Here is a 27,386-nt window from a genome sequence, read left to right as displayed (position 1 = left end):
TGATTTTACAGCAGAAGGTTTCATTAAGTTTAGCTTCATGTTAAGATTAGAGTCATTTTCTGTAGTAATTGTTTGGTTTTGTGAAAATATTGACGTCTCCATCATATATGCTCCGCATCACAAAAGGAATACCTTTGAAGTTTAAATTTAAATGCATTATTTTACTGGTTTGACCCATTAGGGATAAAATATGGATGAATAGAGGATGGATGGTTGAATGAATGGATGGATGGATGGATGGATGGATGATGGATGTATAGTAATGGCGTCACATTGAATCATCTGTCAGACTGAAATACTTTTGATTCCCCCGTGATGAACATTTGGTGTCGCCTCATCAGCTCCTCTTTCCATTTTCAGCAGGTCTTTTACAGGTCGTGTTTTCACCGCGAGGCTAATCAGGTCATTTCCATCTCATTGTGTCATATTTCATCAAGTAAAAATGTGCTTTTTGGAGTTTTCCTCACTTGTAATTTAGTTTTGAGCAGCATCACTCGGGGCTCCGTCACAAAAGAAGGGAAAGAAAAGCTGTTGTCACACGATCAGGGCCGTTCATTATTCTGAATTAAATGCGGTTTCTTTCCACTTGAGGCTCAGCCAGGGCTCTTTAAGCACCGCTTGTACGTTTAGTGTTTTGCCATCGTGGAGAGTTAAAATGATTTTACAACTACTCATTTTTCTTAACCTGAAATATTCTCACTGAATGCGATGATTTGTTTCTTCTTCGTTCATTTACTCCGAGTTCTGTAAGTACAGATGATACAAGAGAGAGAACTTATCCTGACAAATGCTTCAAATCCCCAGCAGCTCGCTTCTCATCTGTCCCGACACGCTTTCTTTGACGAACTGCAACAATAATTACAGATCTTGTGGAGGAAGTCTTAACTCCGCCGGAGCCGTACGGTTTCATCGCTCAGCCATCTGCAACCCTCCGCGATCCAACTTCATACCCTTTATTCCTGCAGTGCGTTCACTTGATCTGCGGAAAACCTCGCCACAGAGTCTGTTCCCAGCGGCGCAACAGGTGAATCTGTGATTTAGTATTGAGTTATTTATGGACGTTTTTGATTATTAGTGTACTGAGCTGAAGGATACTTGATGAATGAACGGAAGCGATTAGAGGATTCCTAATAAACTGAAATAAGACGATGCTTCTTCCCGCACTGGCAGAACACCTGATTTTCTCCGTTCAGAAGAGCTCACACACACACAAGCGTACAGCATTATTCCCACTGGGAAAACATAAAGCCCCATGACACCGGGAGCCAAAAAAAATCCCTCCATTCTCCCTCTCCTTCTCTCTTTCTTTTATATCCAATTAAAGCATTTAACAACAGGTAGGAAGCAGGAGCCGCAGAGCAGGTACGGCGTTAATGGAGCTGCTCGGATTTCCATTACAATGACTTTCTTCACGCGCCACGGGGCGGCCGAGACTTTGGAGTCAATACGGCTTTTCACCAGAGGGAAGGGGAAAGAAACGGTGGGAAACTGATCAAAGCCTCTCAGATTTAAGAGGAAAAGCACTCCGTGTGAGGATGTGGGCACCCAGTAATGGCAGATGGTAGCGGGGGGGAAGATTTGGAGGATTTGACAATAAAGCTGAATGTACGGGAGGAAAGTGGCTCTGAACTGAAAATGGCTGCGATTTCAGGTTTTCACTGTGATCTCAGGTGTCCCGGCAGCGACGCAGGTTATAACATCCTGACTGTTTACCCTCTGCGGTGCCTTCATGGGCCGTTTGAGCGACCAAGCTGCTTTTAAAAAGTACATTTTCCCAAAACATTACTGTGTTTTCATTCCCCCCATCGCTGTGCGGATGCTGCGGCTGTCGTCTGAATGCATAATCACCTCCATCCTCTTCCTTTCAGTGCTAATGCGATGCACAGCACTTTCTAGAGCAGCACCTGTGGCTTCTGCATGGAAAACGAACAAACGGCGGAGATCAGGACTGTCACCCTCCAGCTTCCTCTGAAAAGCCAAATCTTCAGAGCTCAATTCACCGACACAAAACCAATATCTGTCAATAGTTTGAAAGCTCCGTACAATGAAGGAGGCTCCAAACCAGTGAGACGACTGCCAGACTGGATATAACGACAGTTCAAGCTTAAAACCACTTTTGTATTAAAGTGCTACACTAACAGATTTTTATCCTCATAAACTACCGGTCTCCACCTGGTCTGGACGCCACACTGATTTATTCAGATGGATGCAATGCAGCTGAGTGTCCTGTGGCGGCAGCAGTGAGTCACTCTTCCTTTGAGTTTTAGCACTTTGCTTCATCGCTCATCAAATGTTCCATTTTCACGAGGATCATGCTTCTTCTGTTCTTGTGCTGATTGCGGGGAGGAAAACCAGAGCAGCTGCACCTTTTGAAAGCGGTGCTAGCTAGGAGGCGAAGGCTCCGTTTACACGATGGCGTTTCCAGTGACGACGCATCGCGTTTTACCTTTCTGTTTCAGGAAAGTTCTTTCTTGACATGGTAACGTTTTGAAAATCATGTGTAATTACATGGAAGAAAGGCAGAAAACGATGTAGTGAGTACATATAAACACTTCGATCGATCATGTTGGCGCCATCCGACTGAGATTCTGATGGGATTGGAGGGTTGGTGTAAAGTTTTTGATTCCATCATCGTCCTTCTAAACAGCACATCAGGTTATTTACAGCACATCTGTGAGGTCAGTTCACCGAATATCATGACGTGACCATAAATATATCAGTGCTCGTCTCTTCCTGATCATACTGAGAAGGTGCTACAGTTTTAAAAACAATGAACGACGAAGCGTAATAACGCTGGTTAATTCCATTTTGAAATACTGACAGGTGTCTTGGTAAAGCTGGTCTTGGATGCAATCCATAAGCATCACAGTGCAAAGCATTCTGGGAATGAGCCACTGAAATGAATCGATTAAGATAATCATCTCACCCTAGCCAGATCAGGAACAGAAATTCTCCCATATCAACATCTCCTGAACTGAGCTGATGTTTCCAGATGCATTAGAGCTCCTAAACCACCGGGTCACTTCTGTCTCTCTCAGCCATATTTCTCGTTACGTGACTGAACATGCATGTGGAACTGAGAGCAGCCTCCAGTACACAGCTATCGATTATACCTGAGAAACTGTTCGTGACCAAATGAACCCTTAAAAGAATAGCCGTTCAGCTCAGGCTGCTACAGGCTTGAAAAGGGTTCAGTTTTCATTTCTCCTGTGTTTTATTCTCACAGCGTGTTTTATTGTGAGCTTTGGAGGCGCCATTGATGTGTTTTTGATCTATAAAAAGATGTGAGCTGGCTCAGTATTCGAGTATTTCTCAGACATAATGTTCACTATCAACAAAAAAGCCTCCCAAAAAGCTAAAAACTGATTCTCCAGATCCAGATGTGACTCTTCCTGATCCCACTGGAGCAGTTTGTTCTGTTCGGATTTTGTCGACCTCCTGGTTATTTTTCCTCCAGGAAGATTTTCTCCCAGTTGGCCTGAGTTTGACCATCAGTGTGTGGCAAAGCTGACAGCTGTGACAATCAGCTTATAGCCTTCCTCCACACAAAGAAAGACATCAACAAAAGAACCCAGCTCAGGGATAAAGATATCAATGTGGCAAGAGAAGGATTTCTATACCTTCAGATGACTGTAATCGGTCGCCTCAGTTAAATATCTGCATTTCTCATGTCCTCGGAGTATTTTTTGATGCTTGTTTTCAGAGGTTTGATCAGTCAATAGCCGAAGCCGCCTCAACAATGACACTTGTAACATTGCCTTCCCCTTTTTCATCTCCCCGCTTCCCACTCGGAGCTCAGCTTTAACTGCTGCCAGCTCCCATCTGCGTCTCCTTTGTTGTTGCTCTCTTCAATACGTGGAATCTTTATTGTGCAGCAGACCCACACACACCGAGGCTCGTCCTTCTGCTGCCGCGTTCCGGAGACTCCACTGTCCTCTGGGAAGACGGGAGTGTTTGATAACGTGAAAAACATGTTTCCCCCCGGCGGCTGAGCAGTGCCTTTCTCTCTAATGGATCTACAGCTGCGCTTGGAAAGAAGCCAACGTATAGGAAATGTGTCGTGGTTCGAACTCTCACTTCGTCTGGAGAAGCTCTCCAGACCAAACCTGCTGATTTGTTTCCTTATAACTGCTGGATTGTGTGATTTCCATGAAAACAAATCAACTGCTGTGATTATAAAATTAAACATGCTGAACTGTGATTGGCAGCTGTATTCCAACACGATCCAGAATTTTTGACTTTGCCACTCAGTGCTTAACCACGAGATCTGACCTATTGATCAGATTTAGAACTAAATTATGTTTTTCAGGATGGAAGTCAAATTGATCACACTCTTTATTTCTGCAAATTTTTGTTGCTTTTTGGTATAAATCCGCTTGTATTTTAATCTCTCCTCTTGTTCTTTAAATCAGTGTTGTTCATCTTGATATGAGTACACGAAGGGATAAAAACCTGTCTTCCCTGCCTTCTCTTCTTTGAGAGGTGATATAAGCTAACAGTATGTCGCTCACTGGTTCAGACATATAGACGATGTCCAGATGTGCACGGCTCCGATAGCTGGATTTTCAATGTTTAACTGAAACATGAAATAGAAAAAAAGACTCATGAAAATCCACATGCTGTCGCCTGAGGTCCCCTGAATAACGTGCATATAATAATGCAGGAGCCTCAGTTGCCCCAGAGCTCCCGGGAACTTAAACCCGCCAGAAAAACCACAGCTAGTAAACATTAAATAATTAGATTATTAACAAAATAAAGTCATCTGTAATAAGGTAAAGTGTGAGTGGTGTCCACTGTTCCACACAGACGTCACTGTGGCTCTCATGAGTTTCTGTTTTTGTCTCTGGGCTGGTGGAGGCCCTCCGGGTTTCCGGCTGCGGCCTCCTGCAGTCCGGCCGTTGATTAAACTTGGAGTGGATTGTCAGGCTGTTAGTCTCACAACCCGCTTCACGGCAGAAGGAGGTTTTCCCGGTGACTTCTGGGTGAGGCGGCTCGCTGGCAGATGGACAGACCGTATTAGATGTAGCACAGATCTTAAGGGTGAAGGCCAACAGGCTTTGGGCGTCGGCTCTAATCCTGCCGAGCACGCCGGTGACGGGCGCCGTGACGGCTGCTTGAGCGGCTCGGGGTGTTTGTGCCACTGGCCGAGGCCTGACGGCAGACAGGACGGTCCCTCCCTGGCATAATAATGCCATTGTTAGGTGTTTGTTGGAAGTGTGGGCTGCTCCGGGAGCGGATGTCAGGGTGGCCTGGCCATGCGTTGCATTTTAATGACGTCTCGGGTCGCGGTTCACCGTTCGGCGGGGCCGTGGCCAAGAGTGACGCCATGGTCCCGGGCAGATCAGATCACTTTGATTATGTAATGATTGTTAACAATGGGAGAGCCGTGTGAGGCTGCCAGGCTCTCTCCTGCCGCCGTGCAGCGACAGCTCGCACCTCCTGACATTTAAAGCGCTCTATAAATTAAACGGCTGTAAAAGAAAAGTCAAGGTCCCTGCCGCCTTGGCCGAGTATGGATGGGCTCCCGGGATCGTAAATGATTGTAATGTGGAACATCTGATGTCCAAGTCGCTGTCAAACCTTCGTCACAGTGAACTTACAGGAGTCACGGCGCTGCAGACTTTCCCAGTTGGACACCGTGTAGCCGCCGTGCACGCTCAGAAGAGCCAGAACCTGGAGTTTCCTGCAGCTCATCACGCACAGCTGGCTGTTTGTAATTCTCTGATGTGCCGCCAAACGAGATGGGAATCTTGTGACCACAGATACATTACGCTTAACTCTCTCACTGGGTGGTTATTCTGAGCTGCGATGAATAATGCAGACACACTGAGGAGAAAGTAGTTCAGCCAGGAAGCTGGTCACGGTGCTTCCAGGACTGCCTGAAACCCTCCTGAAGCACAACCAGCTCTCCTGCACTCCGATAATAAACAACGCTTAAAAAGATTTCAGTAAAGAATAAAATATTGATTCAACTTCATTATTGAACAAAAGTTAACAAAGCCGATGTACTGAAACTTAATAACTGTTTATTATATAAACGAATTGAATTGATAAATACTAATAAGACTAAAATGGAAACAGGAAGTCTTCCATGCAGCTTGAAGTATTGATCAGGAATCAGTGTTTTTGAGTGAGATCAGGAAAATCAATACTGAGATGAAATACAAAGATCTTAAAAATCAACTCGAGTGCAGTGAAGAGTTTGATTTTCTATTGCTCACCAGTCCTGGTAGCCCTCAGCTCCCCTCACAGATAACACTACCATTAAATGTATACGTAAAGACATCTATTAAAGCTGAGGCGTTTTGAGTCATTACAGAAAGAATATGTTGAAAATTATTTTATTGAATTGTGCTTTTTTTAAACTCCAAAAGGTGAAGGTTCCTCAGAGCACATAAGGAAATTCCTTTCAGTTCCTGAACTGACCACAGAGCAGACCTGACAGCTGCAGCATGTTACGTGTTACGTGTTACATGTTATATCTACTGACTGAAATGAGAATGTTAATTAGGTTTAACTGAAATTTGAAAGTTTATGTTTAAAAGAGTAAAATTCATTGGTGAATTCCTCATCCAGCAATATTTATGTGACAGCTGTTTAAAATTTAAATTTTTTCTGCTTTCTGATTATAAAAATGACCTTTGATCTAATCCTGATCGTCACTTTTGTCTTTACATATGAAGCTATTGTTGCCATCGTTTTGTGTTATATTAAGTTAAATTAGCATAAATCCATAAGTCTTCTTGACTGTTAAAAAGTGCCATTATTCCACAAAACAATCAGTCAAAGCCATCAGCGAGTCCACACTACGTTTTTACTTCTCGCATGGTTTATGAGTGACGTACAAACGAGCATATTTAGTCTGAAAAACATACATTTCTTTCCTTTTTAATCTCCCTGTCTTTGATGGGAGTGAAGTGTTGTGGAGAGTTGGAGGAAGCATTGGAACAGGCTCCTCCGTCAGTCTCCATGATCACCGAAAGCCCAAAAGCCACAACAGAACACACTCCTGCTGAGAAGGAAGCTCAACGCCGAGTTTGAGAGACGTCAGAGACTCATGAACATCTGACTGACTGACCAGCTGAACTCCCGCTGCTCTCTCCATCTCCTCAGATATCCTGCTGCTCTGAAACCTCTCGGCGCTCGGCGTCACTGCGGCGCCCGCAGACGTCCTCCTGTATCACATATCCAGTGGAAGAGTTGAGTGGAATTCTGTTCTGCTGTTGTGATGAAGGGGAACCTGCCTGGTTTTGTTCCTCCCGGATTCCAGCGGCGCTCCGAGTGCGAGCGTCATTGAAATTCCACATTTGATTTCAGAAGTTTCTCCGCCTCGATCTGGACTGCCTGCCAGGATTTAGAGCAGATTAACTTTGAAAGTGATTTAACTCTCAGACGCCGCGCTCACCAGCAGGCCAGAAAAAGAACTTTCTCTCATCCTGCACTTCCAGCCTCTCTGGTTCACTTATTCCCACGTCCCGCTAAATATTCCCAGCATGCACAGTGTGATCGGTGTGTGTGACCCTCATTGTGGCAGGCTGGGTGTATCAACAGTTAATTAGAGGTTTGGGCGGGAAAACAGGCGATTGACGGTCATGCAGGCATAATTACAGAGGAGACAGAGCCCTGTGTCTCCTCATATATATATTTATGAATATCTTGTCTGGCTGTCTGAAATCCTGGGAGATAGATGGTGGTTCTTCAGCTGTGGCGTTCGGGGGCGGGGCTTGACTGTGGGAGACGCTCCAGCATCAGTTAAGGGAGTTATTCCATTTAGAGTGTTTAGATATGATCTGAATAGAACAGATAACAGCCTAATGGGGTGAATGGGAGATAACAAATGAAGTAGTCACAACATGCAGCCACAGAGTCCGACCGCGGACTCTATCTGTCATCTGGCGGCGCGCCGCTGTTATCCTCGTGTCATTACCTCTAACAAGTCGGGACATCAGAGCCGTGCTACCCAGAAGGCTTCACCAGGAGGCCTCACCATGCAAAGTTGCTTCTTTGGAGCTTCTTTGAACTAAGTATGGCAGCGAGCTCGTAAAGGTGGGGCGTTTCAGTTTGATTGATGAATGAGGAATGGATGATGAGACCTGTTTCATAGAAGTACTTGAATAAAACCTGCAATAATTCTCTACTGAATGTCAGAGGAAGTGGTCAGAGTTCACAATCCGATGTACCTCTGAGCACAGTTCGACCTTCAGCAGCTCCAAAGAGCAAAGAAAGTTTAAAGATTAAAAAAAAAAAAACCTGATGGAAATTAAATGGATGACGAACACATCACAGAGACCTAAAGGAATTAAAAATAACACAAATAGAAAAAAGCATCGGCTTCAGATTACTGTCAGCAGTTAATTGTACTCAGACAAAACTCCAAAGTTAATTTATTTTCTGTTTTTCCTGCACAAGACAATTCAAAGTGTGTGGAGGTGCTTAGAAATTCAACCAAACATTAAAAACACTGATAGAACAAGTCAAAGGAAGGCATTGTATAGATTTAAAAGTATTATGAGAAACATTAAACAGCAGCAGCAATAGGTGGAGATTACTTTAATCACACGTTGTGCCTCCTTTGGAGAGACGCAGTAAACAAAGCTTTAAGCCCTGATGGAAATAATCTGAGGCTTCAACAGACTTCAAATGTTTCCTCCTCGTGGATGAAACTCAAAGCTCCTTCACGTCGTGCGGTTTGGTTCCAGGTAACAGATGAACTGGTTCCAGGGTGATCCCAGAGGCCTGACGGTTTTCACCAGCTGAGTAAATCAGACGTGTTTATAAAAGTCAGTTCTATTTCATCCCTACTGACCAGCAGAAGGCAGTGCTGAAAGGAAAGTTAATATACCAGCCCTTCCCTCAGATTATCACACATTGGAGTGGCATATCGTGCGCAATGGAAGGTTTCACCGTGGCGCTGCCGGTGGTGCCCTCCTCGGCTCTGAGGCCTCACGTCTTGAGAGCCCCACGGGCTCCAGCATGAGACCCGTTCTCAGCACCCGAGGGCTTGTCTCAGCCTACAGTGGGTGCCTAGCAAGACTACATTTTCGCTGGCCATTACCTTGCCGAAACGCGTGGGTGGGCTACACTCTCTTGCTATCTGCCCTTTATGCCTGAGGCTTCATCTGGATGTTAGCAGTGCCACTCGCCTACAGTCTCTTCAGCCTAAACGGCTCACATGATGTGACCCTCCATCGGGTGTTCCTCGAGACAGGGAGGAACTCTTGTGCCCAGTAAGAGCTCTGGGTTGCTTTACTGATACTACCACTGGACTTTGTACCAGCAAACAGCCTTTAGTCTGTTGTGGAGGCCTTAATGGAGGCTCTGCTCTCTTCAAGCAGCGCTTATCCCACCTTATCATGGATACCATTTGCCATCCTTATCAGCTGGTGAACCACCCTCTCATCGGGTGTGTGCTGCCACTCCACCAGAGCGGTGTCCACACCTTGGGCCACCCTGGGAGGAGTACCTCTAGACGACATTCATACCGCTGACTCCTGGACGACGTCAGGCACCTTTTTCTAGGTGGTAGAGTATGAGCGCCGCCACTCCCCATCCACTGGCTGTTGTCTCAGTGAGGTCGGTCTCTGGGATTCCTCCAGACTACACTGGTATTAGTCACCCAGTGCTGTCAGCACTGCCTTCTGGCTGTCAGAAGGGATGAAATAGAATGAAAGCTATGACTCTACCGACAGTTCTATGAATCCCGCATGACTGGCAGAATGTTTTGTCATTAAGAATCTTCGTGACCACGTGAGAAGATTCTGCAGGAACTGATCCCGGGTTTGACACCGAAACTTATTACCTTCCAGTCACGCAGGGGTCACAGGTGACATTGCTGGTATACATTCTCCAACTGCGCATGCATGAAGAGAACATTCAGTGCTTTCAGCGCCGCCTTCTGGCAGTCAGGAGGGATTCACAGAACCGTAGTTACATTTGCAACTTTAGTTCTGGTCGCGGCTCAGATGAAGGTGAGAGTCGTGTCAAGAAGACCATTTGCTGTAAAACTGGTGCAGATCTCCAACACCAGATCAGCTGAGGATCATGTTATCAATGCAGATGATGCCAAAAGAGGGAGAAGACAAAGAAGAAATGTAGATCAGAGTTTCCGTGTTTCAGGGTGATGCTGAGAAGAAGAAACTGAATAATTCCAAAACAATAAAACACTTTAGATTAACTGTTCCCAACATTTTTACTCATTTATATTTGTCTTGAGAGTGTGTACTATTCAGTTTGAAATTGAAGGTTATCTTTCACCTTGAATATTTCCAGACAGTTAAAGTTAGTAAAGCCGGAGGAGCAGATGGTTTTTAATGGTTTAATTTCTACCTGACTCAGTCATTCCCATCACAGGACTGGATCAAAAGCTCCACTCCTCATGTAAAGTTATCTAACAATGTCAAGAACTAGCAAAGCACAGAATTCTTAATCGTGTTTCCCAACTTAATGATTTGTGTATCAAGTGAATAATGTGAAAAAGTAAACTTTTCTGGACTGAGCTCAGTGAGCAGGAAATCAGCAGCATGTTCATAAGTTAACACTCGGTCACGCCTGAGAGCTGCTCTGAACTCTTTTATCCGCTTCATCTGCTCCTCCGTTCGCTGCAAGAGGGCGTTCATTCATTCAGTCGTTCAGTCATTCAGTCACTCGGTCGGTTGTCTGTTTGATCGGTCGGTTGGTCAGAATCATGGTTGAGTTGATGACAGTTAAAGAAATCTTGATGAACTTTTCATCCTGGTATCAGAGAGCCGTGTTGCTCTGGACTCCTCCCACATGACCCTGGAGTTGTTTTGTAGTTTGCACATTGATCTGACCTTGAGAAGGGTCTGGTTTGAGTCCAGGTGTCTGAACCCTTCTGCAGGGAGTTTGCATGTTCTTCCTGTGCCAGTTATCTCCTGGTCCTGTTTCCTTCCACATGTCAGAAAATGAGGCTCCTTGGTGAATCAGAGTTTTCCACAGGTGTGCAGAATGCCTGATGTTTGCAGTGAAGTCCTGACACGTCCAGGTGTGACCTGCGTTCCTCCACAGTCAGCAGCAAACCCTCCGCTTCATTGAAATGTGCAGAATACAGTCCTCAGCATCTCGGCTTTGTAATTATCATTATGTCATAATCACAGCTTTGCCCTTCTCTTATGCCGACTCAGCACATTATTACAGCGACACCATGATGAGGAAATCTAGTACAAGACAGTTTATTTCCAGGTTCAAACACAAAGCGTCAACTCACATTTAATGTGTTCTTCAGTACAAATAGAGTACATTGTATTCAGCTGTACCAGCAGTCCGACGCTGGACGGTGAGAGGTTAGGATTTGAATGTAGTGAGATTTTGTTGCCCTGAGATGACCCAGATGGCGTTACTCCTCCAGTTTTGATCTCCTGCCAGCTGGTGTTGCATAACCACGCCGGCATCTGTCTGTCATGCTTCATACTCATATTGCAGATTATGGAAGGGAATGTGATTAGTTTTTCCAGCACATAAATGCATAAATTTGCATGCTGATATTGAAAAAAAAGACCTTCTCTTAAGTCTTTGGTGGCTCAAATTACTTAGCGGAGCTGCTAATAAAGCCCAGGAGCTGCAGGAAGACAATGATGCCGATGTGATACGTACACAAATCAGAGCATTAATTACCTTAATGAATGAGGCCATTAGCATAACTGGTCATATTTGATGTATCACGGTGATTATAGCAGCTCAACTGCCGTCTTTCTGGACCTGATCCAGGATGGTTGAGAGATGATTAAGGTCGTGCCAGGTTTGGCTTTTTTATATTTGGCTCAACTGTTTGGATTCAATTTAAGCTCCACAAAGAAATCCCTCTTTATCTTAAAAAGAAAAGAAAAGACAAAAGGCTCCTCAGATGAAAATAGAGAAATAAAAAAGACGTATACCGCAGGAGCTCTTTTCAGCACTTTTCTTTCTCTTCTCACATCGGGGCCGCTATTCCTGCTCATTATCCTGCTGTGAGCAGCACCGACCAGGATACAGTTAATGAAGTCTGCTGGCATTTTGCCTGTTTGAACAGCAGGCTGCTGTTGGGGAGGTGGATTAAAGGTGAGCTTGGGTTAGTTATCTGTCATTAAAACACTGAATCTTCTCTCTCAAGTTGAAAGAAAAGCGAATCAAACAGACGCCGTTCCGAGTCCTGTGTAGTTCCTGACCTGCGCCGTGCATTTTTCAGGCCGTTCTGTGAGACGCCGTTCGATGCTGCGGCGTCGTCCAAGGTCACGCAAGATAGAAACACCAGCTTCGTATATCAGATGGAGCTGTGCCTTGCAGAGTGTGGAGATCACAGCAAAATTAGAGGCTGCACACAAAGCCGAATCCATGTGAGCCGTCAGCAGATCCAGCTGCCTGCACAGCTGGGAGTCAGCAGAGGAAGTGCTCTCCAAGCAGAAAGACGCCGCGCTCGCTCGCTTTCAGCGCGTCGCTTCAGATGAATGGCTGCTGATTACACCCAGACGGCGTCTAAGCGTCGCTTTCTGGGCTCATGTCAAGACATTCCGCAGCAGACGAGACGACAAAAATCAATTTGAAGAACAAAACTGAGGTTTCACTTCATGCGACTCCTACTAAAACGTATTAATCAGAGTTGTTCGAGTGAGGAGCCGAACAGGCTTCAGGAGCTGACGAGAGATCTGACGCTTTGACTCCTGAACATCACACAGATGCATCATGGGAGGAAGAGGAGTTTCAACACACCAGGAGGTCAGACCCCGACTCGCACTGCCAGGGAAAATGTTTTTCTGCAACATTTTCACTGCTTTTAAAAACAGCCTACACAGTTTTTTGTACAACGATAATCCTAATCTCTGGGGACGAGCACAAAGAAATGAAATCCCTCCGTGCACAGCGCCCTGACGGGGCGACGCCCTGTGAGCCGCACGCACCTCTAAAACACAGAACTTTAGAATAAGAATGAAGTTATTTGCAGCGCAGACGCCTCGGAGTCAATGGAGGCAAACTTTATTTTCTCCACAAGTTAGTATCAAAGATAAAAAGACAACATGCAATTCCAAAAAGTAATCAGAAATCCAGCCAGCAGACCGTAAAAAGCAAAAACACCTGCCGCAGCAAGAATCTGTGGCCCGGCGCTCCCTCGGTGCAAACAAAAAGTTCAATAGCTGCAGCGCGTTGAATATGTGAACACACGCACAGTGTGAGAAGTTCCAGCTCCTCTGAGGGCTCGTGGTCCCGATCCACCAACACTGTACACACACACACACACACACACACACACACACGGCGAGGTGGAGGAGGGAGCTAACTGATGCTCCGGCCGCCGCTGCAGCAGAAAGAATCAACCCAGCATCACCGTTAGCTCCCAGTCCAGCCACCTCCACCTCCACCTCCACCTTCACCTCCACCTCCACCTCGCTGACGTCTGCACTAACAGGGTCTCTGGTCTGGGAGTCAATATGTTCCACACCCGCTGCTCCTCCGGCCTCGCCGTGCATGCCGCCTCCAGTGGCGGGTGAAGCCGAGGTCTCCGAGGATGATCGATCCTCCAGTAGCACACACACACAGACACACACACACACACACACACACACACACACACACAGGCCACGGGCCTCAAACATGTCCAACACGCTGCAAGCTTCACATTTCACAGATATGAGCTTTCCATCGGTTGTTCCGACCCTTCGGGTGAAATGGTTCCACTTGATTTTCTTCTTCACTCAGTTAAGTTACTGAAAATGAAAAAAAAAAAAAAAAAAATTACATTTTGTGGTTCTGGTAAAAGTAGAGGAGCTGGTTTACAAGTTATGAGCTAATATATTCAGGAACAGGAAATCTGACCTGCTCTGTTTTTAACGGTCTCGTTGATGAGATGTCTGACATGCATGGAGAAATCTGATATCAGACCTGAGTCCGTCTGATTCATGAAGACCAACTGGAGGAAGAAGCTTCATCATCGAGAACAGGTGTCAAACATAAGGCTCGTGGGCCGAAGCCAGTTGGCAAGAGGCCCAGCAATCCACCAAGTAAATATTCAAATAAAAAATGATTTTTTTATTGACAGATTTCGTTAGAATTGCGACAAAACGCTTCAACAGTCTCCTAATTATTTAAATTAATTAGTCAAACTCACCTCCCAGTCTTTGCAGTCTGTGGAACGTTTACTCAGTAAACTACAGGGGCATTTTAGGGCCACGAGAATTCCTAAAGATCTTCAAATAAATCTTGAAAGCTAGCTACCTAAATAGCCTCAGAGCCATGCCGTCAGGAGGAGCCTGGAAAAACACCCAGAAAGGTAAGAAGAAACAGGCTCGTGAAAATAAAGTGAAAAAACAACAGCATCCAGACAGCTGAGATCAGCCACCAACATGACAAGTTAAATTTAGTGTCACTGCTACATTTAGACATCCTCAGGATTAATGACTCTGAAACTACAGACTGACCTGGTGGTTGGTCTGAAAGAGACAGCAGCTCTGAAACGGTTCAGTGAGTTTTACCTGATAGCAGCCAGAGGCTGGTGAAGAAATTCATCTGTCAGTCAAAAGGCTGAAGGTTTGGTCCTCCACTTGACTGTGTGTTTGTCAGTGTCCTTCACCAAAACAATCGACGTCCAGTCGACTCCATCCATCCATTCATCCACCCGTCATCCATCCATCTTCAGTACCTCTTCACCATGTTCAGGATGGCAGGAATGGGACTGACTTTCGTTTTCTTCATGTCTGTTAAGTGAAACTTCAGTCACTTCAGACTGTTCCTTCATTCCAACCTTTATTTTGGTACATTGCTGTTTTCACGAGGTGCTTGTTTGACTTTCAAACAAATTATTTAACTATTCTGAAGTTGTAGGAACCTCCTCAGAGTTACGTTTCAGTCTGGTTTTTGATCCAGATCTACTGAAGTGTTCCCAAACCGAGAGCAGGAACAGTGCCAGGTATTAGATCTCAACTGCAAACAACCCAAGCATTCCTCCTCACGGCTTCACAGAGAGCTTTATTTTGTTAAGTGAAGCAGTTTTTCCTCTCTGCTGTCTATCGACCTGTGTCCCATCCAGCTCGCTGTGAATCAGTACTGGACAGTTCTCATGAGCGTGGACCATCGGGACGAGGGAGGAGAGGAAACAGCACAAAAAGCACCTGAGTTCAAATTTCACCCACAGATCATCAAAAATCTACAAGGTAGAAGACCGATGATCTCCGAGAGCATGGTCCCAAAACTCCATAACCGTTCAGGTGTAACTGATCAGCTGCTCCCAGAAAAGCTTCACAGCGGCGATAAAATAAAGAAACACTACAAGACTGCAGAACGAAAAATGCATAACACTGTTGTATTCAAACGTCTCGTTCTGTGGGTCAAGATAACATCGGCTGAAGCTAAGGAGAGACAGCAAATATTAAAAAAAAAAACAGTAAAAGAAATGTAAAAACGTGTAAGATCAGCATATTACTGTTAAAAAGCTAAACTTTAATGGCATAACAGAGGATTTTCTCGAAAAGTCGAAGCCAAACATCTGTTACTCGCTTTTAGAGAAACGCGCATGCGCCAGACCATCCTACCTGCTCTACCGCTCCTCCCGAGGAAACGCCTATCAGTGTCGGGACTCTTTCTTCCGAGGCCTTTCTCTTCTTCTCATAAACTTCGTGCACAGTTTTCCTCTTGCAACTTTCTGCTATTTCGAAGTACGCGGTGAACTCTGTGGCGCTACACTGACTGGCTGAAGCTCACGGGCTGCATAAACACTCTGAATGCGCATGCGCAGATAACGGGAATGAGCGCGCTTGGCGGCGTTACGCAAGCATTTCTCCAGCATGACTGACATGTTGGAGGACCAATAGTTGAGATTCGCATCCCGGAATTCATTGGCTAGGAACATCGTCCTCTATACCTTTAAAAGAAAGTGATTCACAGTTGACATTAGTGGGTAAAGTATTGATCCCCCTTGAGGATTCAGTATTTTGTCACATAACCACAAATATAAAATTATTTGAAGCGACACTTGATAACTTTTCAACCTTAATAAAACATTTTAATATCTTTTGTGATGATACATCAACTTACAACTAGTTGAATGACCCCTCTGTCACGGGCTGAGGGCGTTAGTATTGCTTTCACTTGGACTGAGCAGCTGTGAGGAGGGTGGTAGGAACCCTGCATAATAAAAAACTCCAAATGTGCGGACTGCTTTACGGCATGGTCTCCGAGGGGGGAAAAGCGGTACAAAAACAAAGTTACGTTACCAAAGTTAAACGTTTATTTTCAGCATCATGATATAACATTGTTTAGCCACCATTAGATTCATTACCTCGTCGCTATCCGTCCTTCACACAGCCACTGGAAACAAATGTAGGCGAGTTCAGTCCGACAGCACGCCACCGGGAGCAGCATTTTAGAAACGCCACGCGCTAATCCTCATGGGATTCGTTCAGGCAAAACACTACCGCTGGCGCCGCCAAAATCAACGAAAACTGAAAGTTCCTTAGTGTCGCTTTAATGCGATTGACCAACATGAGGTTGACCCTCCCACACACAGGGAGAACATGCAAACTCAGGCTGACGTCGACCTCACCATGTGGTGTAAACCGATCATCGGAGTTAAACTGAGCTCATGATTGTTGAAATCGATCTTTGAGTGAGAGTGTTGATGAGGACCAAACCGGAGCTGAAACAGACTGATTTTCTTGCAGCTCTCGTATTTTCCTTGATTTAAATTTGTTATCTAATTTGTTTCCACAGTCATCTGTTGTTTTTTCTTCCTCTTCTCATCATTTCCTCGGTTCTTGCTGCGATTTGATGTTTTGCTGAGGAAGTGGGGACTGCCGGGCTTCGCAGCGAGACGCGCTGTTCTGGAAATTAACTGCAAACAATCCCACATTTCTTCTACACTGCAGCATTAATGAATCAGCCAGCCTGTCCTCACACCGGCAACCCGGCCTGTTATCAGTGCGGTAATTAACGGCTGGGATTTGCACAGTGAATAGAAGAGTTTGGGGATGGTGGCACTGAGAGGGCTGAGGAATCTTCAGGGCTTTTGATAATGGCTTCATTCCTAAAGGAAGCAGATGGAAATCTGATCTGGAAGCTTCACAGCGGATTCGCTTCCTGGTTTTAGTTTCTAGGTCAGGCTGTTTACTCTCGCTGGAAAATAGTTTTCACCATAAACTGTTTATTTAGAGAACAAATCTTGACGTTAGATTGCAGATTTTAGGAGATCTGGCTTCAGATGTGATCAAACTGATGAATCTACTGTAGTTTGTGTTGTTCATATTGAGAATACTGAGAAGGATCTGTACATAAATGGGAGTTTTGAGTTTGTCCGTGTTACGCCCCGGCCTAGGAGCATGAACTGCCGTCTTCTACTCTATGCAGCACAACCACATCAACACGTTTCCAAAGAACAGACGGAAAATTTTATTTGCAATAATAACTGAAGCAATAATCATGGTAATTAAAAAACTTAAAACCAGAGTGAGTGCTACTAAACAAAGCAAAAATCCACACTACTCTATCAGTGTCCAAAACGTACCTACAAAAATAAACAGGAACAGAAACACAAAGTCTGGCCTCCCTGGCTCACTTAAACAAGAGTTAACAATTAAACCAAAAAGTTAACAGCTCACTCCAGTATCTCACACTCTCATCTGAAGACACAAAGCTCAGCAGTGTGTTGTCACGGATGGTTGCACTCAGAAAAGGCTGGTTCCTCCCCTCTGAATCTCCAACACCTGGCACTGGCAGCAGTCCACCTTCAATAATCAGTCTCCTCCCAACCAGCCAATCACGTCTCTGGTACGGCACAGCTCATCTGCATGCTGAGCTGGGAGGAACAGAAGAGACACAGCACAGAAAAAAAGACTGCACAGACAGCCTCAGGTAGTTTATCAGGGAGTACAGGCAGCAGTAGATTACATCGACTAATCTTAGATTGTAGAACCGTCATTTTAACCGGAATCTGTTTTGGGGGGATGTGTGAAGGGGGATTTGTTTCAGTGAAGAAAAGAAATGTGGAATTTGACCTTCGTGAGCACAACGTTGGGATGTTTACGGTCAATCTGAATAATGAGATACTTCATGCTTTTAAAAAACTCAATCTCATGGTGATGTACGGAGGGAATTACATATGAAGGGACACGCTGCGTGTTCAGGCATTTAGTTTAATTTGTGCTTAACAGTAAACAGAGACTTGAAAAGGCAACCTGGATGCTGCTGAAGCTGTTTGTGAAGAGGCTGCAGCAGTGAGGGGCGGACTGGACAGATGGATAAATAAAGGTGTCGTCAGCATATAGAGAGCCACCTGAACCAAGAGCAATGTCACTGACAGAAGTACCGAAGTGTGTGGGACCCAAAAGGCTTTCTTGTGGGATTCACTTTGCTCAGGAAGTCCTTTTCTCTTTTATGAACCCACTTTTCCATCCATTAAGTGACTCTCTCAGCCCGATGTGCAGGATGAGTTGTGGTTGAGATATTTACTCCCCCAGATTCTCCAGACTCTCCGTAAAGTGCTTTAACTCCTCATGCAAAATATTTTCCCCACGTTCCTTTGAGCCCTTCACTGTTTCATTTTTATGTGCATTATAAATATGTGGACCACAGCGGCGGCAGACGCTTCCTTGATGCACGAAAATAATCACAAAGCAGCCACGAGATGTGAGAGATTCTTGAAAACGGAATGCGGAGACACCATGCAGGGACAAAACATGAATACTATATGAGACACTCATTTAGACATGTGCGACACTGGAAATCATCCCTCTGTTCCTTTGTTGCTGGAAACGGCTTCATCTGACAGACTGGTACAGCATTTCCAGCGTTTGCGAAGGAGGAACAAGGAGCAAACGGAGGAAAGAGAGTCGCCTGTGGTTTTGGACGTGCTTTGAACTTGAAGGAGGCCTTTATCGGGATGCGACGCTGCCGGGGATGCATGAGTGTGAAGATACACTGTATGAGGGGCTCCACAATAATTCTGCCAAATAAGATACGGCGTGGCAGGGAGCTGGGGCGGCAAACACACAGCAGATGCTCCAGCGTTCTGCAGATATCTCAGAGACAAACTGCAGCGACTCCAACCAAATTGATCCGTGCACAGAAATACCGCTGAGCGAGCTGGAAGCGCCGTGCCCACGGGGGGTCAGGGATGTGTCAGCCCAAGCATATGGTGAGAGGGAGGGAGGGGGGCAGCGGCAGGCCGGTTCATCTGCCGCCTGAATTCACCCTCAGGTGACCTCAGTGACAATTTCAATAATTTCCAACAAGCCTCTGAAAGAAACCACTGCTTTTCACAGTAAACATGGTGGTGAAGGAGGCGACCGTGCACAGCTGTGCACCGTCTTCTCTCACGTTCAGGTGACTGGAAACAGACCTGCTGGACAGACGACATCTGGTCCTGTGTTCTGAGAGGCACTCAAGATGCATATGCCACGTCCACGCAGCGGGAAACTGGACTTATTCCCAGAGGAAGATGCACAACTTCACTCTCAACTTTCAGCGCTGAAGTAACATGAAGCAGCTTCAGAGTCCAGAAATATCTCATACAGCAGTCAAGACGGGGTCAATTCATTATTTTCTGTTGATAACATACGTAGAGATTCTTTAAGGTGTAAAGTCTATCTCACCGAAGAGCCAAGATAGGCGTTTGTACTTCAGGTTGATCAGTTAAAGGTGAAAATATGATTCATATCAGGAGCCTTCCTGAACCGAGCAGAAAGCAGCAGAAAATCAAGGTACTGCTGGTATGAAGCTGAGAATACACACACTGCTAATGCTAAAGCTAATGCTGTGGCAAACAGGTGATTCAGGGAGGAAGATGGAGAAAACAGTCCGCTCATGTGAAAAACCTAACAAGATCACAGACATCTGAGCGACTGTAATCATGTTATTTTTTTCTCAAAGCGACGATGTTACAGTGTCACGTCACTTCAGCCCACAGAGTTTAAATTCTGCTCATGCTGTGTGAGGCTGAGGCGTGTGCAGATTCTTCACTTCTGAACAACATCGCATGCAAATTGCCTTAAATCAACAGTGACGTGCACAAAACAGCAGAGCCAGTCCCTCCAGCAGGCGCCTCTGCAGCAGAGCGTTCTGAGGTTATGATATAGAGAGCAGGCTGGGAAACGGTTGTTTACGTGTCACTAAACATTTGCAGTAGGTTTTTAAAGCAGGAGGCCCTTCCTTTGTTGACAGAAACAGAACAACCCTCAGTGGATCTACGCAACTTTTTTAGACATGAAAAAGGAAGAAAAGGGAAAAACAAAGTTTGTGAGTTGTAGTTTCATATGCAGTCAAGCTGGCGGGTGCATAAAATAAGCAGGGGAGTTCTTAACACCGAATCACACTGGAAACTTAATAACACGACAAGACAGGCTGGGAGTGTTTACACAAAACCTTTATTTCACTGTCACACGTTCTCCCTTTCAAATGCAACAGTGTGCAACTTCAAAGGAAGGAAAACAGACAAATGATCCCCCGCATGCTGAAAAAACAGGGACGGGCTTTGAAATAAAGGCCTTTTCCTCCAGTTATATATGCAATTTGTGTGGTTTGTAGTTTTTATTTTAATGGCAAAGTTTTGTTTCAAAACTGATCATAACTCATACCTATTTTTGATGAAGAGGGGCTACAACTCTTTTCATTAGTCACCTTTCAGTTTTAATAAAGACAGCTGGACTGGTCCAAAATACAGACATACTCAGATAACCTGAACAGTGTTTTCCAGCTCTGTTAGCATCACAGAGACACTGTGTTGCTGTTGTTGTTTCCTCGGACTGGGTAGGGTTACAGCGTCTCTGGGTAAACGATATCCTGCTGGACGGAGTGTTGCTAGCACAGCTAGCAGTGCAATCCGAGCGGTTGAGTCAGCTGTGACAGCATTGGTCCACTGAAGTTATGATTCCTCACAAAGCTCTCCTGTTTTCAGTTGCAACAGAAGTAGTGATAAGTTGTACTGCTTTTGCAGGTTTTTGCTTTTTTGAAGTCTGCATAGTGAGGGAAACGGTTGTTTAACGACTCAGACTAGAGGCAGACGGCTGCATTTCAGGAGCAGTTCTTCTCCCAGACCCTGTTGACATGACTGTGTCTTCAAGTGAAAACTGGAAAACTTTTATTGTTTCGACAAACCGTCATCAGAACCACTGAAAATGCAGGATTTTCAAAACACTCGGACTCTATTTCCAGTAAATAGTTCTTCTGCTCAAAGAGGGAAATTATTTTGCTTCTCTTAACAGGCTAATTGCTCAGTGCTTTAAATATCAGGCTCTCTGGGACTGCTGCTGTCTTTTGACTCCAGTTTTTTCTTTTCTATAAATAATAAACTGCAGGTCAAGAAAAAAAGAAAAAGTGCCTCCATACATTAATTATATGGTCAATATGCGTATATTCCTAAAAGTAAAGTTGAGCCAATAAAAACCATCATCATGTCAGGTAAAAGCTTGTCCTTTTCCAGCTGTTGAGCAAGGCACTAAAGCTTGAGCGGGCTGAGTAGTCTGGACTCAGTTTAACTCGACGCCGCTTTTAAATTTGCATGACTGGCTGAACTGTGGTGAATGCAGAGAAAAGAACTAGTGCCTGCTCAGCAAAGTAAAGAAATAACATCCAGCAAACGTGAAAGCCTCTCCCGACTGGGAAATGGAGTCTGAGAAGAAATAAATAAAAGGATATAGGTTCCCTGACGAAATGCTGAGAAGCTTCCGCCACGGGAAAATGATGAATGAAGCTTCATGTATCATTTCAACTCTTGGTGGGTTTGAGAAATGGAATATCCAGAATCTTCACATTAAACTTGATTTAAAAACAAATCGCCAGTGCAGCAGAAGAGGTTTTGATATGTCTGAATTATTTTGTGAGCAAAGTTATAGCCTGTTATGCTTCATTCTGCTGTGCTGAGCAGGAGTGGAGGGAACGTTTCAGGAGGACGACTTGACGTGATTTTCATAAACTGGATATCCAGCAGTTTAAAAAAGTGGCTCCGATGAGAAGATGCTGTGTTTGTTTGAGGACTGGTTCAGAAATGAAAACACTAAAACAAAGTGTTTTCAGTTGAATCAGTGTTCTATAAAGCGGGTCTCAGCCTGATGGAGGCTTCCTGGGCGTCTGTGCAGCTCGTCGGGTTTGTTGCGATCGGTGGGAGGTGTGGAGCAGAGAAACCTTTCAGCAGTCAGTTTGAAGGAAGGGAAGCATAAAGCGGGGTCGGCTTCATCGCTGTAAAGCCAGTAAACTGTTCACGCTGTCACAGCCAGCGCCAGGAAAGCTTTCACACTTCACTGAGCGATGTTTTTATCTGGATGGTCCCACTCCGAGCAGCTGTTTCAGACAAAGGGTCCACATGTGCGGGTCAGCCTTCATCACACGGGGGGCAAAAGAGGAGATGTGAGGTTAAAACCGGAGGTGAAGAGGCAGAGAGGAGCTCCAGCGCTGGTGACAGACACCAGGCGGGTAAAACACCTTCGAACAGCAACATGTCCGCCTGTAGCAGGTCAGACGGCTCCATCGTCTCAGGGTCAGTACATGAAGAGCTCCCAGTTCATCCACAATAACCCACCTGACAGGTATTTGATGGTACGAGGAAGCTGGAACATCAGAGCCCCTCAGACACACACACACACACACACACACACACACACACACACACACACACGAACTCCACAAATCCATTCGGATCCAGACGAGCGATGTTCTAACAGGCAATAAAACAATGAGAAAACATCACAGACATTCGGTTCCTTCACCATGACTGATGGTTCAGCAGTCAGCTGGATCGGTTTTTCACAATTTTACCTTTGTTAATCTGAACACTGCCCCCCGTGGGTGCCTCCTGGTACTGCTCCGTCAGTCTGTTTTCGTCAGCTTCCAGATTTCCAGGAGTTTTGATGAAATCAGTGCATATCAGTACGGACGGAAAGCTCTGAATTCACCTGTTTGTCTATTGTCAATAAAAACTGTGTTGAGCTCTGCGATCAGACTGAACCGTCACCCAGTTTCAGTCCCGATCAGCTCCAGTGCTCCACGACTCCAGTCTGCATTTATTGGTAAGAAGTTTGCTTCACAGACGTACACACATCCATATTGAAAAACAACAAAGACTCAAATCATTAAGTTCAGGGGAAATACTAATCATGAGTGTTGACTCTTGACGGTTTGTTGCTGGAACATTTTAAACCTCCTTAACTGATGACAGGTTTTCTGTGGTAAAAACCAGAACTTTGCTGTTTCTTATTGTTTGACACACAGAGAGCCTCCCAGTGGACCATCAAACACACAAAATCTCATTTCTCAAGGGCTTTGTTTAATTACAGTGGAGACAAGCTGGCTGTAATGAGAAAACTGTAAATTGACGAGTTATCAGCAGTAAGTCAGAATTAGTCCGAGTGCGTTTCCAGTGGTCATGTGGACGGCGCTCCTGCACCAAGGCCTTCTGGGGGGACGTCATGCCTGCTGTCAGAGAAATGTACGACATGGTTTTAATTATGAATTTCCATTTTCTAGAGTTATGACTCACCAAACATGCACGACAGTTGATAGTAAATTATTACGTGAACCCGGCGAGCGCCCGGCGCGGTTCGCTCAGTGTGATGGGAGTGCGTCTGCATTAGCATGGCGCCGGAGGGAGGTTTCTGTGGTGAGGTCGCCCGGCAGATAGGATGGGGAAAAACGAGGAAACAGATAGAAGAGGGAGTTGGGGGAGTGTAGCTGTGAGTGTCAGGACATGTTTCATTGTGTACACAGAGGGAAATAGGTAGTGTTCATTTGAAAGTCAATGCCAAAGCTCAGACGTGCTCGGGGGAATTTCAGACTACCAGGCGAGGTTGTGGCGCTGCTCCTCCAGGGGGTCCGGGGAAGAAACTTCGTTTCCACCGGTCTCCTCAGGAAGTCAACAATCCTGGCTGGTATTTACGCAAAGTCACACCAGTTTGATGTGAGTTCAGCAATGCTCGGATACACCGATGAGACAACTTTTAGGAAATGGCTCCTAAAGCGCCACTCCCACTTTACCTGCTTCTTCACAGCGCCTCACAGCTCATGAGCAGAGAAGATGCTGGGCATCGAAAGAATAGACGGAGTGACTAAATGAGGCCTGAACTTTGCAGGGAGTGTGATAGCAAACAATGGTTACTGTCACTTTAATGTAGTTTAAGCTGTTTAAAAATAAATAAATTCTGCTTGTTAATGTTTGCACAGCTTGCAGAGCGAGCTGCAAAGCATTTTCACTGCTGCCAGTAAGATTACTCCTGATTGTAAAGTCAGGGGAGGACATGCTGGAAAGCCTCTTCTCACCCGTTTTACATTTCTGACTGATCATGATGGACCCGATGTCCGCGAGGAGCCCTTCGATGCAGTTAAACTTTGGAAAAGTGTGCATATGCCTCCGTCTCTGACACAGCATCCAGCAAAAGTTAGTCCATTAATAACCCATTTAGCGCTGGGACGCTGGGACGAAGGTGATTGAGTGTGCTGGCAGATATGGTAATCCGCCCAGAGTGGCCAGCAGAGAAGTGGAGCAGCAGCTGCTGCAGGCAGAGTCTCGACCTGCAGGTCCGGAGACGCTGCAGACACATGCAGAATGAATATCTTCATTTTCCAGAGGCAGTAAGCGAGGCTTTCAGCGCCACATAAGACAGAACGGACATAATGTGTCTGCAGGGGGCCGCAGAGGCCGGCGCTCCTTATTAGCATTCCAACAATTAATTTGGATTTACTGACTCATTCTTCACAATAAAAGCTCCCTGCCAAGTGGATCCTTTAACACTGCACTGACTAATGGACTGGCATGGCAAGCCCCTTGATCTACCAATGCTGAATATTGCCAGTCTGCGTATATCATGTATGAAAGGCGGGTGTTTGGTAGATGTGCGGAAGCAGAAAAGAAATAAAATAGATTTAAATGATACTCTTAAAAACATGGGCTCCTGCTGTTTGTTGCTGTAATGTTTTGAACCATCTTAACGTCTATTATATGATGATTTAATCGGGGAGTCAGCGCCAACTCGATAACTACACCATTTTCTGCCGTTTCCGTGGAAACCAACATTGTTTTAAAACGTCGCCGTGTAAACGTGAGACTTTACTGAAACGAAGACGTGAAAAAACGAGTTCTCATTTGAAACGTGTAAACGTGGCCTTTATTGTCTGAGTGAATGTTTTTTAGGTGAGTGTTTCTATTTTCCTGCGATTGACGGGCTCACCTCTTCATTCATTCATTCATTCATTCATTCAGCCTTTATTCAACAAAGACTGACAAAGGTAGATCGTAACTAAATGTCTTTGTACTGACTAAATGCTCTACAGACCTTCATGTGTCCGTAGACCATCCATCACTGAAGAGTTTAGATGTTTCTGTTGTTGAAGTTTAGGGGAGGAACGGTGCTGAAGCTGAGTTTCGTGGTGACACACCTCAGACGTCGACCTCTGCTTTTCTCCGTTTATCTTCTTCCCATCGTGACGACACGCAGCGCTCAGAGAAAACTGTTTATTTCTGTTCAAAAAGGGTAGAAAAAGAAACCCTGACATAAATGTACAGAAGTGTTGAGATGTCAAGCAGCTCAGGAAGGCAGCAGGAGTCAGGAAAATAAAGCCTGACTGTTCCCTCTGGGTCCGTCGCCCTGCTGCCGTGACCTCCTGACCCCCAGCGACAGGCACGTGGGCCTCCACAGAGGCGCCGGCGCCTGACTCGGTGTCGCTCCAGAAGAACAAGGCGGCGGGGTCAGCGTCCCGCTGTCAGTCATCCGCGGCGCCGGAGGACGAGGAGCGGGCGCCGGTGGCTTCACACGGCTTCCAGAGTCACCGAGTCAACTCCAGTCACATTTATTTATAAAGCGCTGCTCACAGCGGGGGGCGTTCGCAGCGATGTGCACGGACAGCATGAATGTGGATAAAGACGGGAATAAAAATAAGAAGGGGGGACCTGGTGGCTGATGCTCGCCCCGTCTCTACCTGCTGGTCACGGCGGTTTCTGCGACACGGACGTTCTCACCAAGCCTCCTTCAACGCACCGTCGTGTTTAATTCATGTCATGCAAAGGTCAAACTTGTTTTGTGCACAGGGTGATGAATAATTGAGAACGCCGATGTATCGGAGGCTGAGAATTGAATTCCTCGCCTCTTCCTCCATATTTGGGCTGCGTGTGCTCGAGCCTCCTGCTGGAGATAACATCTGAACTACAACACAGTCGCTCCACTCCCACACTCAGCCCAATTAATCCGAAGCCCTCACTTTAATTGCCGTAATACATTGGCTCTTTGTCTTTTTTATCTTGATTTTCTCATGACGTCTATTTCCCCATAATTGATTCAAACGGAGATCTAATCTGTGCGGAGAGTGTGGGGCACGTATTGATAGCTTGAGTTTAAAGCGGCGACACTTTTGCGGCTCCCATTGTCTCCACTAATTACTGCAGGCTTGATGCATCGTCTGGGCCGAGCCGTATTGACCTTCCGGAGTGTTTGGGAGGAGTCCTCACCGTCCCCGTTTGGTTTTTTTTTGACAGGAGAAGACCAATGAAGACGGCCGGACGGTGGTCGGCCGCAGTCTTCCTGCTGGGGCTCCTCGCGCTCGGCGCCGACGGGAGGCCCAACAAGGAGGCGTTCGGGCCCTCGCCCTATCGACCGGCCGTGAGATTCCGACACAAGGTATTGATCGCCTTCTTTTTTCATTTGCTGTCCATAACAGGAAGAGTCTGCGCTTTTTGCCAAGTATGAAAACTAATTACAGCGGCGCTCCTTCTTGCGCCTGACGACTCTCTGGTGGTCGTTGTTTTTCTGCCCACTGAAAAACACTTGATGAATCATTATCCCTCCTTCTGTGCCAGGAGACTGTCATTTCAGAGACAACATCAGATTAATGGCAGGCGCAACAGAGCAGAGACGAGCCGTGAATGGAGTGGAGATGTTGGCGTTTTGAGATGAGCCTTTTAAGAGAAAGATGGAAGTGGTTGCCCATTGACGTAGAAATAAAGGGCAGAGCCCTCAAGCTCAACCCAGCACTTCTATTAGTCTGTCTCGCCGCATCTCCGCCAGCAGAGCGCCGTTTCTAAATCCCCGTGCTTTGTGCTTTTGCTGTGTCACTTCCTGGACACCGGAGTTGCAGACATGGATCAATTAGAGGAGGACTGGGACAGAAATGGACTGTTTTGGCAGACGTGGAGATGAGGGGAAACAAAGCGTTTTGTCAGGAGGCATTAGTCAGATTTCTGTCCGCCAGTGAACGCTCCCAAAAAAAACCCCACACATTTTCACACATAAACACTTTTTTTCCTTCTAAATCCATGATAAGAGCTGATTACAGGGACAGAAACATTGTTGTGGTGTCATATGTTTGTTTTTCTTTATCGGGGCGATCTGTCGTTTTCATTCTCAGATTGTTGTTTTCAGTTTGTTTCGATTGGGTTTAGCCTTGAAAAACAAAGAGAGCAGAGCGGTCCTGGAGGGGGATGGAGTGAGAGC

General features: G+C 45.7%; 1 protein-coding gene across 1 annotated transcript in view; it reads left to right on the top strand.

Moving 5' to 3' along the window:
• The window catches only part of fstl5 (follistatin-like 5), a 172,681-nt gene that overhangs the window by 1,914 nt on the left and 143,381 nt on the right, over window positions 1-27,386 (top strand). Inside the window, exon 2 of the mRNA XM_030107254.1 lies at window positions 26,432-26,573. Coding sequence (XP_029963114.1) covers window positions 26,432-26,573 — 142 coding nt within the window. The remainder of the gene's footprint in view (window positions 1-26,431; window positions 26,574-27,386) is intronic.

Source organism: Salarias fasciatus, chromosome 2 (assembly GCF_902148845.1).
Source record: "Salarias fasciatus chromosome 2, fSalaFa1.1, whole genome shotgun sequence".
Lineage (NCBI taxonomy): Eukaryota > Metazoa > Chordata > Actinopteri > Blenniiformes > Blenniidae > Salarias > Salarias fasciatus.
Note: the sequence above shows the minus strand (reverse complement) of the source record. Positions and strands in the feature narration are given on the sequence as shown.